The sequence below is a fragment of the Schistosoma haematobium genome, chromosome ZW, assembly GCF_000699445.3.
Source record: "Schistosoma haematobium chromosome ZW, whole genome shotgun sequence".
In the NCBI taxonomy this organism is placed as follows: domain Eukaryota; kingdom Metazoa; phylum Platyhelminthes; class Trematoda; order Strigeidida; family Schistosomatidae; genus Schistosoma; species Schistosoma haematobium.
Genome location: NC_067195.1, coordinates 85,812,884 through 85,827,795, shown reverse-complemented (window position 1 = coordinate 85,827,795; position 14,912 = coordinate 85,812,884). Strand labels below are relative to the sequence as shown.

Sequence of the window (14,912 nt, the reverse complement as noted above, 5' to 3'; positions counted from 1 at the left end):
TTGGAGAGGGAGAGCGGACTTTCACCACTCTCGGCCGTACTAGGGCATTCAACTCGTATAAGCTGAATAAAGCGATAGAAAGGTTTCAAATAGACTTCTCGACATGCTCATTGTGCTGAGATATGAACTGTCAATCATAAGCAACATATATGTTTCGAATGAATCAAAATTACTCTAAAAACTGTGATGTTATTTAAACCACTGAATGATGAATTTCACATTTAATATTACAAAGGGAGTTGTAGATTTATAAATTCTCACGCGTAACAGTCGATTTGAATATGGTCGTTGTAAAGGAATTAAATGGCTATAATTTGAAGTTGGACATTAACATCGTTGGATATCGACCGGCTCAGTGGTCTATTGGTAAGGCGTTCGCATGTGAAATCGATAGGTCCTGTGTTCAAATCTTGTGAGGCGTAATCGTGTATGCGCACAGTTCAAAAGTCCCACAGTAAGACGAGACGGCCATCCGGTGCTTTCAAGTTTTCCACGGTGGTCTAGCTTAAAATGATTCATGATCTCAACTATTAAAATTACTATAATATCCACCAAACCCCTTCTGATACTAACATTTAGTAATTTAATTTTAAGTAATAAATAACTGCTATGAAATCAAATAGCAAAGGATTTATTTCATATCAATATTAGCGTATTATACTAAAGTTATTCTTAAAGAATAGATTGACTGTGATTGGTAGTGAGCTCATCAGCTGGATAAACCTGTATCTAAGCTCGAGACTGTAATCCAGTTATCCTTCGCACTGAATTTCAAAATTTTACTCACTAAATTATTGAGTTCAGACAGCCACCAGCTTGTTTAAGAGGTTTGATTCAATCCTGAATTTTAATCACTCTTAGTTGGTGACCTGAACGAGGATTTACCCATTCGAACATTAATATAATGACATAAATCTGTCAGGTATTTGTCACCAAATAATCTAATAAGTAGAATAGTCACAAAGTGATATATTAGCTAAACGATTTTTCACAATGAAGCGTAAAATGAACAATTAATTATACAAGTGGTTAATTTGAATTTCGACTACACCCTTATACAAACAATTAACCAATGACATTAGTTATGTTAAACAATCAATTATAAGAAATTCAAAAAAACTCAAGCTGAACTTAGTATATTTTCATAGTTTTAGTAACAAATCATTACCCTATTTTTTTTTCTCTTTAATCTCCATATTCATAATGTATCTACAGTAGCAACATATTCAATGATGATAAGACTTCCAATGATACTACTTATATTAGTAGTTTACACAATTCAATGTCATAGTATTAGTTTCCATGATCTATTAACATATTTCACTTCATCTAAATGTGGTTATGAATCATGTGACACGGGAAAACCGGGATATCTTAATATTCATTTAATACCGCATACACATGATGATGTTGGCTGGTTAAAAACAGTTGATCAATATTATTATGGTGCTAATAGCACAATTCAACGTGCTGGTGTACAATATATTTTAGATAGTGTTATCTCGGCTTTAGCTCATCATCCACATCGTAAATTTACTTATGTTGAAATAGTTTATTTTTATAAATGGTGGTTAGTACAATCAAATGAAATAAAACATTTAGTGAAAGATTTAATTCAATCTGGACAATTACAATTTGCTTTAGGTGGTTGGAGTATGGCAGATGAAGCAACTGTTTATTATTCTGATGCAATTGATCAATTAACTTATGGACATATTATATTAAAAGAATTATTTGGTGAATGTGGACGTCCATTAGTTGCATGGCAAATTGATCCATTTGGACATTCACGTGATCATTCTGATTTATTTCAAGATGCCGGTTTTGATGCTGTCTATTTTCAACGTATAGATTATCGTGAAAAACAAAAACGTAAACGATTAAAACAATTAGAAGTTCTATGGGATACTACTACTAATATAAATAATAGTAGTTTATATGGTTTATTTACTGGAATGTTTTATGATACTTATTGTTATCCACCTAATTTAGAATTAGATGATAAATATCCAGATAATACAATTGTAGATAATCCATATATTCCAGAATATAATGTTGATAGTATTGTAAAGAAATTTATAGACTATGTTCATATGATATCTAAAGCATATCAAACGAATCATATAATGGTTTTAATGGGTTGTGATTTTACATATGAGAATGCTCATTTCAATTATAATAATATGGATAAATTAATTAAGTATGTGAATGAACAACAATTATATGGGAGTAAGATTAATTTATTGTATTCTACACCAGCATGTTATACAAAAGCAGTGAATGAAGAATTTAATCGAATCGGTACAATCAATCGTCGTTGTGGTGATTTCTTTCCATATGCTAGTGGTCCACATTCATATTGGACAGGTTATTATACAAGTCGACCAGCATTAAAATATTATGTACGTCAAGCATCAAATTTATTATCAATATGTGAACAAGTAAGTAACTTCTAGTTGTTGCTATGCATTTTTTTGAGGGGAAAGGGGAACTGATGGTTCAATTCATATTAGATAGGGAAAAATCTGTTGGATAGTGGCTATTATTTTGCTTTATGTATTTCTCTTTCCCATTTATCAAGTTATGTTCTAGTAGTTTTTGGTTTCAAATGATAAATAAATAATCTTACCTTTAAGCTTTATATACACTTCAGTGTTGATTAGTGTTGATTTTTGTTATATAAAAATTCTTTTTGATTGAGATCATGAACCACAATAGGACGAAACAGCCGTCCAGTGCTTCCAGATCCTCCATGGTGGTTTATGAACTCAATCAAAAACTTTACAATCTCTACAACCCTTAAATTAATTATGTAATTCATTAAGAGTTTTGTATCTTATTCACTCATATTTAGTGAAACTATGAATGGAAAAGTGTTATGACGTACATGTAATATGTAATACATAACTAGAACCGATTGTATTCACACAACGGATTTCATTTACTTAAAAATGATTAGATGAAGTTTATTTTGAAACATGATATCCTATATCACAGATGAATATCAGTAAAATAACATAACATAACATACTTGAAGAATCTATTCTTTCTAGAACACATGAGGAGTACAAGTAAAGATGGATAGTGGCTAGCGGTGGAATCCAGGATGCACATTTTGTCCTAGCCACTATCTACCTTTGCTTATAAAGCTTGTGACTTCAGGAAAATATCGACGAAGTCCTCACAGGATTCATATATATACCAACATGAGACGGAAAAATTGTAGTCCTAAATAACAATGGGAAGATACATGTAAACAACACCAAGTGAACGTAAAGAGTATACTCTAAAACTATCTATCTGTTGTATGCTCAATGATGGTAAACGGCTCATTAACCTTTTTTTCCCCTCAAAATAGTGTTCATCTTCCCAAATAAATGTGCTTCCATTCGCAAGTAAGCTTCAATTTGGATTTCTTGAAGCTCTGATGTGACCCCTTGATTCGTTAATTCAAACGATTCAAAAAATAAATTAGTTTCTTACTGTTAACATAAGTCAGTGGTTACGTAACATTACTAATCGATTAAAGTTATATAGAGTAGCATAGTGAATCTTAACTCAATTATGAACTATTAGTGTGTTTATCATGAAGATCAATATATTTTATTTCTTTCATTAATGAATGATAGTGTGGTCTCATATTGAGATACAGTTAATGTATAATATTTCCCACTTTACCCTATTTCTTCACTTGGTAACCTCTTTCATGATATAAACTGTTTTTGGGGAAGATTTTCATGAAAATCAGTTTTTAATAATGAATAGTTTTGTACAGTGATATAATGTTGATAGAAATCTATATAAATTGACAACTCTCATATAATCAGTTGCCTTTACATATTTGAATAAAACAAGGAAAATAAAATAAAACTGAATAATTTAAACAGTTGAGATCATGAGTCAATTGAAGCTAGATTACCATGGAAAACCTAGAATCACTGGACGGCCGTTTCGTCCTATTGTGTGACTCCTCAGCAGTGCGCATCCACGATCCCGCCTCGCTGGATTCGAACCTAGGGCCTATCAGTCTCGCGCCAGCCGCTTAACCAACTAGACCATCCAATGGTGTTGATGTCTAACTTCAACTAATCCACGAAATTGAGCGACACATCTACCGCTGTCATCAGTGAGTTACGACCTCACAACTGACCCGGTTGAACTCCACTGGTCACTGCTTCTCACTAGAACTCCAGGATATATATCTTGAAGCCAGTCACTAATGAGCATATCAGAATAAGATGAATTCATTTTAGTTTATGGTTCTTCATCAGCTACAAAAAATTGTAAAGGATCTAAGAAAATAGTTAACTAGGATTTGAAAAGGTTACGGGAGTTTTAAGGAAATGATCTATTAAAAATCATACTTACTTACTTACTTACGCCTGTTAACCCTCATGGGGGAGCATGGGCCGCCTATCAGCATTCTCTATCCAACTCTATCCTGAGAAATCTTTTTCAGTTGTTAATCACATATGTTTCCATTTCCCGACGTAGTGTGTTCTTTGGATTTCCTCTTTTCCGCTTCATTTTAAGATTCCAAGTTAGTGCTTGCCTTGTGATGTAATTTGGTAATCTCCTCAATATATGTATTATCCACTTCCAAAGTCTTCTCCTAGTTCCCTCTTTAACTGGAGGCTGGTTTGTTCTCTTCCACAGTAGGGTGTTGCTGATGGTATCTGGCCAACGGATATTGATTATCTTGTGTAGACAACCATTTATAGTTGCTTGTACCTTCTTGATGATGGTTTCAACTCCGTACAGTAAAACTATCCTGACATTCATATTGAGTATTTTGACTCTGATATTGATTGACAGTTGTTTTGAGTTCTATATGTTGTTCAAATGTAAGAATACTGTAATTGCTTTGCTCATCCTCACATTTAAGTCTGCATCAGATATTTCTTGTTCATTGATGCTGCATCTGAGGTACGTACAACATTCCACCTAGTCCAGAGTTTCTCCATCAAGTGTGATTTGGCTGATGATCTTGTTTTTTTCTTCATATATACTAAGGCCTACTGATCACATCCGGCCAATGGATATTGAGTATCTTATATGAAACAACTATTTATAAATCCTTAGTGGATGGTTATAATAGTTCTCTAAATTCTTAAATACAATAATCTACCCAAATTTTCTTTTTCTTTTTTTTCTGATTTATCACTTTTCACGTCCTCATTTGTTTGTTTGTTTTTCTTCCGCTACTTTTTCTTTGCTTTTGTTTTCTTCTCTTTTCTTCAATGAAATAGATTCATTTATTTGCAAATCATATTTTAACTAAAAAGTATCATCATGATAATGATGAAAATGTAAATCGTTTACGCAACGTAATTGGTATCTTACAACATCATGATGCTGTAACTGGTACTGCTAAACAACATGTAACTAACGATTATGCATGGCATTTATATAATGCAACAAAATCATGTCAATTAGTGATCAATAATTCCTATAGGAATCTATTGCCAATCAATCAATTCAATATCAATAATCAATTCAATTTAATATTTTGTGATTTATTAAATATTAGTTTATGTAATGCAACAGAATATTATCAGTTACATAATCATCACACCATTGATGATGATGATGATGATGACGATGGTATCTTGATTCTGTTATATAATCCATTAGGTTGGATACAATCCAATGTATGGATACGTTTCCCTGTATATATTCCAATGAATGATAATAATAATAATATTGATAATAATTCATTAAATAAATATCAAATTATATTAAAAGATCTTCGTAATCCATCACAACAATCTTTACCTTATCAACTAAATTTAATTAATCAAAGAACTATTCAAATCCCTGAACGTCAATCTTCAACACATCGTTTAAATTATGAATTATTATTCAATCCTAAAAATATATTACCAGTTGGGTTGAATCTATTTTATTTCATGATTAATCGTACGTCATCATCATCATCATCATCATCAACATCATCGTCAGCATCGTCGACATCATCGTCATTTAAAAGTACAACACTAAGAATTCCTTTTATTGTTACAGAAACTATGAAATTACAACTACATTATAATGATTTTGATAATTATGTTCAAATTATAATAAACCCTATTAAAAGTGATATTCCAATAAAATTACACATTGAATTAATGTATTATATAGGTGAAACAAATGGACCACAATCATCTGGTGCATATGTATTTTTACCAAAATCTAATTCAAGTGCGAATAAATTTGATTCAGTTCATGGAATAGTAAGTTATTGATTGTTTTATATTATTATCAGAAGGGGTTTTGTGGAGATTTTAGTAAATTCAATAGTTGAAATCATGAGTCGATAAATGCAAGACCATTATGGAAAATTTCTCAGCACTGGACGATCGTTTTTTACTAGTCTGCGACTACTCATCAGTGCGCATTCACGATCCCGCCCCCCCCACGATTTCAACCAGGTCTGTTGTGAGACATCAGCTCATTGAAGTCATTGCTGGACGGTGGCGCAATTTCGTGGATTGTTTTAAGTTAGACATTAACACTATTGGATACCTGCCGGCTCAGTGGTCTAGAGGTTAAGCGTTCGCGCGCCAGACTGGTAGGTCTTGGATTTCAATCTCGCAAGGCAGGATGGTGGATGCACACTGCTAAGAAGTCTAGTACTAGGATGAAACGGCCATCCAGTGCTTCCAGGTTTTCCATGGTGACTTAACTTCAGTTGACTATATGATCTCAACTATTGAAATTATTACAATTATTACAATCATGAATATAAGAGAAATAATGAAAAAAGAGAAGAAAGACTTATATATTAATGTTAAATTATTAAAATGATATAATAGTAAAATGGCTAAGGATATGTATACTGTAGACGAAAACATTTGTTCTGTACTCGAGGTACATAACTTGATATTAAGAATGTAGTATATGCTACTGATATCGACAGATATAAGTAGCATATATCACCAATCGAAAATGAAATGCCTGGAGGCAGAAGGTTAAGAAGATCGAAGAAAATGAAAATAGAGAATAATTAATGTAGAAACGAAGGAACAATCAAGTCTGAGACGATTGATTGACAATTTGCAAATGGAGTATTCATTGTATGGTTCTCAGATTTTACTAAGTTGTTCTGTAATTTTATGTTAAAGTACATTTGATTGTCCCCACGTGTTCTAGTTCACTACAATAATAATAATGATAATAATAATAATAATGTACTTGGATAAATCTTATGTATAAAAGAAGTGTCATATTTTTGTTTTCATTATTATATCATCATATTTCAGCTTCATAATAAATTTGTCGTAAATTAGTCTATCACTTAAACTTCATGTTTCAATTTGTTTAAGTAAACTAATCATTTTTTTGTTTTCAAACTTGAGTACATTAATGCTTGGCATCAGTACTTGAAGTCACTAGCTTCTAGTCTTAGCCATTTGGGAGATGCAGACTACTTGGTTGAGGTCCACGTGACTATCGTAATCAATGGTTGGAGACTCTTGGTGACCTGGCTCAGAATCGATCACAATGGTGTGCGTGTATACACTTTTTGTCTTATTTTAAACGATAAGGTTAAAATCGCTTCATATCTTTCTTTCTAGCAACTAATTCTCTCTTCCTGTACTATATCCTTATATGCAATCTTTCTTTTATATATTACCACGACTGAATTAACTGCTTCTATGGACCCGGTGTTCGTCATGCTGTGCTAATGCGGTATGGAAACTTGAACCAATGCAAGTATGTGCCTAGTCCTACGTTGTAACTGACTGACTGACATTGATGCTTCCAATTCACTTCGAGTCCATATCATTCAACATCAGATTTTAAATAGTGTTATGATATTTCTATTAAAATTTATATATTACTTATTAATATCATAATTACAAGAAATATGTAGTGCCGGTTACTATGTTAAGGCCCATATACCTTATTCTAGCTTCTGGACAAGCCCATTTATCCCATTCTTCTTGAATCACACATAGATCGTGTTCATTATTCGCTTATCAATCCTCGCTATTTCTATATGAGCGTGTGTGTGTGTACATCTTACCCTACTCATCACATATCTGTATCTTATTTTTGATTAAAGCCTGATTAAATGGAGTTGGCTCACTTACCTGTTTCCCTCTTCCCTCTGCCTGTTCAAATCAATAATGAGTGCATGAAATATACACATATTCGAAATTCCATTCTCGTATTTGACTTATATTAATTCCACTATTCACTAACGCGGTTTAACTCGATGATTATTTACGGGGATTGGTGACGTGTATCACAATAGCAATCAGAATTGATCCAATTGGAGTCAGATTCCGGGCTACTAAAAGTTAGACTGGAAAAAATATATATACAGAATGAATGTTTCCTTAAAATATATCCTGAATATGTTCAATCACTGAATGAGATTAAATTTAGAAACTTAATGATTAGTAACAATGTCTGTAATAAAAGTACACAGAATGTTACCATCACCACAGCAACAAAAGTTACTTTAAGGTTGAAGATACGGTTTGACAATAGTTGCCAATATGTACAGCATGTAGGTAGAAAACAAGTCCTACAATTAACATTTCATCCTACGTTCATTGTTTAGCTTATCAGAACTACCATTAAATTTTCACTATTATGTTAAAGTTATAATTGATGAACAAAGAGTAAATGACTTAGAATGCTAATAATTCTCTGAATATGTCGATTATATTATAGATCTTTTGCCAACATATCTATAAACAATATCAGTGGCAATTTCAGAGAAGAAATGAGCTACATGGATTCAATCTGAATCAGATTACATAACATATTTGACGATAAATGATTTCTATTAGTCTATTTGATTAGTTTATACTTCGAAAATGATTAATTCATCAAGTCTCTATGACTACGAGTGACCAACTAACTGGAAATCTATTATGAAACCACTGTAAAGAGAAGCTGAGAGTATTACTGACGCATGGAAGGTAGTAGTAGTAGTAGTAATAATAATAGCAGTATGATTCAGAATTTATGGGACTCATGGAGTGTACATATTTGTTTCTATTCAAATTATATACTGACATTGATCATCCTAGTGATGAAAATAAAAAAGAAGCAAAGATTTACAAATCTCTCCTTTCATATTCTTTTTTACATTATTTGAATATTTAAAGATAACACGTGGAACTTTAGTCGATGAAGCTTATATTGAATATTCTTCATGGGCTTCTATGATTGTACGTCTTTACCATAATGGAGAATTAGAAGTTGAATGGACGGTTGGTTCATTTCCATCTGATATGATTGGTCGAGAAACTATAATACGATATACTATCGATGGAAATAATGTTCAATATCGTGATACAGGTATGGCGAATACTTATTTAACGAGTCATAATGTTATATACTTCGAAATAATGATTAAAATATTTATAGACTTTCGTTAACAGGACAAAGACAATGTTTTTTCTACAATACTATTACACATACTTCACTGAACAATGTATTAGGAGTACTTCAAAGTAAGATAAAATATGTGAAAAACACGGATTGGCGTTCACGTATCCAATATTCATTTATGTTATTCGGTCGCCTCTGCGAATTGAGCGAACTTCATCGTGACCGCTACTCAATGATTATTCAGTGTAAAAATAATAATACCTAGAAACCAACCGAAATCACTGATTCAAATCATGAACCGATCAGTGTTAGATGATCATTAGAAACCTCAGAGTACTGGACGTCCTAGTATGGGACTCTTCAGAAGTGCAAATACATAATCCCACACATGGTCTCACTCAATCACCCAACCGCTAGACCGATGAGCCCGAACCTATCGGTGTTAATGTCTAATTTCAATCGATCTATGATATTATGAGACCATGTTTCATTGTCTTCTGTGAGTAACTGTCTCACATCCCACACGGTTGATGTCCACTGGCCAAGGCTTCTCACTAGATTTCCGAAAATTCCCTCTCGAAACTAGTTCTCAACCGTAAACTGAAATCACTTAATGCAACTCTTTTTATTCAACGTATAAAGTGCTAAAAGAATTCACACATTCAAGAAGTGTTGCTCATCAATAGCAGATCATTGAAATTATATTAGTTTGTATAATTTAACAGATTGTGGATATTTATAAGACTGTATCATAAAATTGAAATTTCAGTTGATAGTGATCATTACATATGAACAAGATAAACATGAGACGTAGTAGATTAGTTGTCTCATTGCAATCTGAAATTCATCAGGAGTGCATATCAACAATTTCACTACTGATCGAACTCCAAAAGAAAACTTACGTTTTAAAGAAAGTATGGAACCTATGGACTACTAAGTTTGAAATTAGGTTTAGAATCTTCAATCACAGTCAATTCTTTATAGATTGCAACCGAGCTATGAAAAATTATATGTTCACTTCTCTTTGAGAACCTAAACAATTTCTAATTTGAGGTTAGTTTATAGATAAGATTACCTTCAAATATAATCATAACTTCGGTCAGGTTACATAAACCTATGGTATATAGGAAAACGTTCTTAGTATTTACCTCGATTGTTTGAAATTAAATAGTTTCTGAATATTACTTTGACAGTTGAATTCATGAGTCAATTAACACTAGACCACCATGGAAAACCTGGAAGGACTCCTCAACAGTGTGTATCCATGATCCCGTCTCGCGAGATTAGAACTCAGGCCCTATCAGTCTATCGCGCGCGAACGTCTAACATCTAGACCACTGAGCCGGAATCTGATAGTGTTAATGTCTAACTTGAACCAACCCACAAAATTGCGTCACCAGCTCAGTGGTCTAGAAGTTAAGCGCTCGCCAGTAATATTGATAGGTCCTGGGTTCAAAACTCGCGAGGCCGGATCGTAGATTCGCACTGTTGAGGAGTCCCATACTAGGGTGAAACGGTTGTCCAGTGCTTCCACGTTTTTCATGGTGGTCTAGCATTAATTGACTCATGAATTCAACTATCAAATTACTATAATATCCACAAAACCTCTATGAATATTACTTTATGGTTTGTTTAACTGATATCTTAAATTTCAAATTATTTCTATCATTAAGGTGAATTCTTCACAGATTCATCTGGTAGACGTTTAATAAAACGTTTACGTAATCGCAGAGATGATTGGAGTCTACCAATTCAATATCATGAAATACAAAATATTACTGGTAATTATTATCCAATTGTCAATAGAATTATGATTAAAAATATTTTACTTGAATGGTTAAATGAAAAAATTCTATTTGGTTTAGCAATCTATACAGATCGTAGTCATGGTGGAACAAGTTTAAAAGATGGTCAATTAGAATTGATGCTACATCGTCAAACAGTTTATGATGATAATTTAGGTGTAAATGAACCATTAATGGAATTAGGATTAGACAATAAAGGTAAGTATCATTTAAAGTGTAAATAGACAATGGTTTTATAGAAGATAAGATGAATATGCTTTACGTATTATCAACCAATGTAAAGTGTGCAACGGTTTTATGAAATGACTAATAGTCAAGAATTACTTACTTACTTATTTGTATTCATACCATAAAGTCAAGCTCCTAAATATAAACATACATTCTTTTACAACCGGTATACTGAGTTTCACAAACTCTAAGGATCCAAAAGGGGAACCCGTGTTATATTGATAAACACCAGTTCCGTACAGTTCTCTTTCATAACAACGCGCTGCGTTATAAACTGACCTTACTTACTTACACCTGTTACCCTCGAGCATAGGCCGCTGACCAACATTCTCTAATCCACTCTGTTCTGGGTCTTCCTTTCTAGTTCTATCCAATTGTTGTTCATTCTTCTCATACCTGTCTCCATTTCTCGACGTAATGTGTTCTTTGGTCTTCCCCTCCTCCTTTTCCCTTGAGGATTCCATGTGAGGGCTTGTCTTGTGACGCAGTTGGGTGCTTTCCTCTATGTGTATCCTATCCACTTCCAACGCTCCTTCCTGATCTCTTGCTCCTCTGGGATCGGGTTTGTTCTCTCCCACACTAGGTTGTTGCTAATAGTGTCTGGCCAACGGATCTGAAGTATTTTACGTAGACAACTGTTAATAAATACTTTTATCTTCTGAATGGTGGCTTTCGTAGTTCTCCAGGTTTCCACCTGATACAGTAGAACTGCCTTGACATTTGTATTGAAAATTCTGACCTTGAAGTTGTTTGATTGTAAATAAGTAACCTATAATTTTTTCACTGTCACAATTTTTTAACCTGAGTTAACCGTGGTGTACAATTGTAGATTATGGTTACCATAACAACTCAGATCATGTAAGATATATCTTCTTTTCTAGATGAGAACTACGCTTAATAATATTTATGAATTAGTGCTAGATTTTTTCATCATTAATATGTGATTCTCAGCATAAGGAACCAATCGATCATAGTGTGGTGTGCTATTGATGTCGATATATAAAAGTAGTATGTATCATCAATCGACAGTGAAACGCTTGGAGGCAGAAAATTAAGAAGATCAAAGAAAACAGAACGAGAACAGAGAATGAATAGTATGGTAACGAAGAAACAATCAAGTCTGAAATGATTGATTGACATTTTGCAAATGAAGGATTCACTGTATGGTTTTTAGATTTGACTAAGATATTCTGTAACGTTGTGTTAATTTACATTTGATTATCCCTCACTTGTGTTCTCGTCCATTATAACATTAATCATTTGGAGTTTCATAGCTTAGTTATTTGGTCACAGACGTTAGTTTCACACAATTATAATTCCAAAAAACTCACTACATCACTAAATTCAATGTACTATTTTTGAGAAAAGAACCAATTCCATGTTCTCTCTCTCCATCTATCTGTCTTATATCTCGTGTTATGATGAGATTTCATGGACCACACCCATAACGTGTTTAAACATTTGAATGAATTTATGTCACACTGTTCTCTAATTGAGGTTGAATGGTTGACAGTAGTCAATATCTACCCGATTATCACTAATTATTTGACAATACTTTGAATTCCCTCTGGGTTACTATTGTTGTGAACAGAACACTAGTGGGGACAATCAAATGTATTCGACATCAAATTACAGGACATGTTAATAAAATCTAACAATCATAAAGTAAATACGTAATTTGCAAAATATCCACCAATTGTCTCAAAATGACTCAGACTTCATTGTTCTTGCATTTTCATACAAATTGCATCCTGTTTCCATTCTTTACCGTTCGATCCTCTTGTCTCTCTGCTTCCAGACTTTCTGTTTACGACTAACATCATATGCTACTTATGTGAATATAAGTAGCACACACCATAATTATAATCTATTATATTCTATATGATAAATACTTGACACTGAATACAGTAATTTCACTTATATTCTTTTTTACCTAATAGGTTTAATTGTTCGAGGTACACATAAAATACGATTTGATGAATTATATTTCATTGAATATGAAGATCGAATGATTGCTCAAACAATGCGTAGACCAATCCTTCCAATGTTTATTCCAGTGAATAAATTGAATTTATCAAATCATTTTAATGGATGGAGTGGAATTACAAAATCTTTACCGAATAACATACATTTGCTTAGTTTAATATCATGGCCTTTAAATATTGTTGACAAAGCAGAATGTAAAAAACAACTTCTTGTCAGATTTGAAAATATGCATACATTGAATAATTCTGAATATACACAGATAGATGTTACACATTTATTCTATGGTATTACAATAATTGATGTAACAGAGATGATATTAACAGCTGATCGATTAAAAGAAGATGTTATATTACATAGACTACATTGGCCAACGGAACCAATATCTCAAGGTGTCGTAAAAAACTATGAAATGAACTCATCGAGTATTAGTTTGAAACTACCTCCAGATAAAATAATGACATACCTATTAAGTTATGAAATAAATGATTCTATATAATTTCCTCATTGAAATAAGTTTATAAAGTATAAATTAATAGAGATCAACAAATGTATGGTCATTCTATGATGATGATTTGATAAACAATGTTGTTACTTTTCATTTGATAATACAATTGACTATAAGACTATATAAGCAGAGATTGATGATGATTAACAATGAGATCTAGAATGTGTGTTTCTTTCGATTTGGGACATGTTGTGAATGGAGGATGTATCTGGATTCCAATGTTAATCACTATCCATCTTTACTTATAATAATACTTGTGATTTAAGGTATTGTGGTGTTTGAATGAACTGATTATTCCTTTGTACTTGTTGAATGCTTGATTTCGAATTCAAAATACAGTACACTCGTTTGTGCTTATCTAGTACTTCTTGATCCGATTACTTTATTTCTGGGATTCGTAGTTCGTACTATAACTCAAATACTCCTAATTATCATAGGTATTATCAATGCATATGCTAAAAAGTGATTGATCAATTACAGTCCTAAATATTAATGAAAAGATTTAAACAACTAATAAACATGAATGAATATGTCATTGTTGTTAATATATTTGTTGTTGAATATATTCTAGACTGTTTTTGAATTGTTCAACAGTCTTGACGTCTTTATAGTGCCAAGTATCAGAAGGCAGTTGATGACTGTAGTCAAGATGTATTTGTTGGAGATCTCGTGGTATCGAAAGAATACCGAGATCGTGCCAAGGTTTACAAGTGGGGTTACTGAGCGTAACCCAGTTCGCGCAAGGTCACAATCAACGGAAGAATGTATGCATTTTGGTACAGCGAAACAAACAAGTACAGTAAAACAATCTTTGATACAATCGGTTATAATAATAACTGTTTCCATTACACCAATCGCGTTCTCTTGATAAAAGTAGATCACTACAGGCTTGTGACTCATTCGTGATCTATAGTGGGTGTTCCTATTTGAAAAGCAAAAGCATTTCAGCACACGCACATCTATAGGAACGTGAACCAGTTGATTACTGTATCACTTACAATGTCGAATTAAAGGTTTCGATCAAAGAGACATTATATTTG

The 14,912-nt window shown here is 32.8% G+C and overlaps 1 protein-coding gene across 2 annotated transcripts; it reads left to right on the top strand.

The window, feature by feature from the left end:
* Positions 1-1,229: 1,229 nt before the first annotated feature.
* MAN2B1_2 (Lysosomal alpha-mannosidase) lies at positions 1,230-14,328 on the top strand (the record flags this gene model as incomplete). Of its 2 annotated transcripts, none has more annotated exons than XM_035731132.2 (5): positions 1,230-2,441; positions 5,250-6,230; positions 9,123-9,315; positions 11,022-11,351; positions 13,322-13,863. In XM_035731132.2, the coding sequence occupies 5 exons, from the start codon at positions 1,230-1,232 to the stop codon at positions 13,861-13,863; spliced, it is 3,258 nt and encodes a 1,085-aa protein (XP_035588555.2). The 2 variants fall into 2 exon arrangements, with proteins under 2 accessions (XP_035588555.2, XP_051072744.1); XM_051212555.1 differs by lacking the exon at positions 1,230-2,441 and having other exon boundaries at positions 5,091-6,093; positions 6,139-6,230; positions 13,322-14,328.
* Between the last annotated feature and the right edge of the window lie 584 nt (positions 14,329-14,912).